The sequence below is a fragment of the Peromyscus californicus genome, unplaced genomic scaffold, assembly GCF_007827085.1.
Source record: "Peromyscus californicus insignis strain IS unplaced genomic scaffold, ASM782708v3 Scaffold_12__1_contigs__length_115047231, whole genome shotgun sequence".
Classification (NCBI taxonomy): Eukaryota; Metazoa; Chordata; class Mammalia; order Rodentia; family Cricetidae; genus Peromyscus; species Peromyscus californicus.
The window spans coordinates 75,552,785-75,554,894 of NW_026294413.1; the positions used below are offsets into that span (position 1 = coordinate 75,552,785).

The 2,110-nt window shown below is 47.8% G+C and overlaps 1 protein-coding gene across 1 annotated transcript; it reads left to right on the plus strand.

The window, feature by feature from the left end:
• The first annotated feature begins 949 nt into the window (after positions 1-949).
• Positions 950-1,514, plus strand: LOC128107497 (selenoprotein W-like). Its single transcript, XM_052733407.1, is given in 1 exon segment — positions 950-1,514. A coding segment is annotated over 1 exon segment (246 nt). The 3' UTR covers positions 1,196-1,514.
• Positions 1,515-2,110: the final 596 nt, after the last annotated feature.

A 2,110-nucleotide genomic window follows, 5' to 3' on the forward strand; every position in this document is an offset into this window, starting at 1 on the left:
TAATTAACCTAAGTTATAACTAACTTTGCTGCTTACTACCCACCCATGTTGCCAGAACCCACAACTAACTTGCTAAAAAGCATTAGCACTCAGCATTAAAATAACCAAGAAATTAAACCTTTTTGAAACTGTAAGCTATAATGTAGCTACCTAAAGAGTATGTCCCCTCTCCCCGTCATTTGACAAAAGTGCAGTTTACTGCTTTTAGCATGTAGCAATTTCCATCTTCCTGGATTTTGAAAAAGATTTAAAGACATGGAATATAAAGACAGATAGATGAGGGAGAAGCCTGCCTATTCCTGCAACATATGAGTAAGAGATTGTATCTCCTAACTCCTCCAGCTCAGGGAAGGCAGAGATGGCAGCGCACAGAATTGGAAGCGGGGATTTCAGGACCACCTTCACTTGAATGACGAGTAAGAAGGTAACCAGCTCTTAAACAAAAGAGTGGAGCCAGGCAGTGACGGCCCATGCCTTTAATCCCAGCACTTGGCAGACAGGGGCAGGAGTATCTCTGTGAGTTTGAGGCCAGCCTCATCTGCAAAGTGAGTTCCAGAAAATCCAGGGCTCCACAGAGAAACCCTGTCTGGAGAAAAGAAAACAAAGGAGCTAATGCACAGAAGGGAGTCTGTGCTGTGCCCCTTTTCAGACATGTGGCGTGCAAGGGCTTGTATAACAGTAAGGGTCACAAGTCATCTGTCACTCAGGATGTATGTCCTCATTCTTGAATCTGGGAGGGCGGGCTCTGTGGTAGCTATGACCAATCCAGTGCAGCGGAATTAACGTTATGCCAAGTTTCAGGCCCACATCATTTCACTACCTGCTTCTTGGGGCCACTCTTCTTAGACCTCTAAATTGCCTCTTAAGAAATCCCACTCCGGCAGACCTCGAGGTCCTTGTTGCTCCTCTATTGGGTCCTCGCGCTGTGCCGGAATGCAATCTGGAGCATATGGCACTCACCACTCAGGTCTTGTAATGTGGAGCTTGAGGCTACAAGCCCAGTTATCTCCAGCTCAAGGAGAAACTAGAACATGAGTTTCCTGGATGCCTGGACGTTTGTGGTGAGGGGGCTCCTCAGATCACGGAATTCTTTGAAGTGAGAGTAGCTGGGAGGTGGGTTCACTCCAAGAAGAGAGGTGATGATTACGTGGATACAGAAAGCAAGTTTTGGAAACTCAGTGCCAGTGACCCCTGAAGGCAGGGTCCTGAGACCCCGGGACAGCCGCCTTATGACAGCAAGAATGAAATGTCTCAAAGACCTATGGTCTTTCCTCGGTGTTCCTGCAACCACCAAGTCAAGCTAGAGGGCACCTCTGTGAGGGGTTGTGCCTCCCCAGAATCCACCTGTGCAGGAGCCCTGTCCTGCCCTTCTGCCCTCTTTCTCACCTCTCCCTGAATTCTTCCATGTCTCCCATCTACCCTCCTGCCTTGGTTTCTCTTCTCCAGCTCAGACTGCAAGAAGATAAGCAGCCATGTTGCCAGCTGTCCCCAGTTGAATAAAAGTTGGATGAGGCCACTTTAAAAATAAAAATAAAAAAAGAAAGAAAGAAAAGAAATCCCACTCCGTTACTGAGGAGACCACTTAGAGAGACCCTGAGACTAGACAGAGGGGAAGGTGGCTCCACTGGACCCCCAGTCTTTCAAGTAACTGTCCCCTCCAAGATGTCACGTTGAGGAATGAACCTTCCAACTGCCACCATGCCCCAGCTGGTCAAACAGTTTTTAAAAGCTACCTTTTGGTACTTCTATATATTGTTTAGGAAATGTCAGACTTTTGAGAAGAAGTAAGCAGATTCCAAGCTCTGTTGCAAGGCATTATTCTGTGAAGGCTACAGAATAATTTTTTTTCTGGATCACAAGTCCCATGACACAGAGCTCTCTGGCATCCTGAGGGGCCTCACTCCCTCAGTAATGCTCTCCTGGCTCTCCTGTTCATATGCTCTCACTCTCTAGCTCTCCCTGACTGTCAGTAATGTGAGAGGTACTCGCCTGACAGTGTATCCTCTCTGCCCGTGTGATACCCATCCTGCAACAACTTGCTTCTGTAACCACAGCTAGATCCTGCAGGACTCCTTGGCATAGTGGCCAGTGACATTCCGGTGACAGCCAC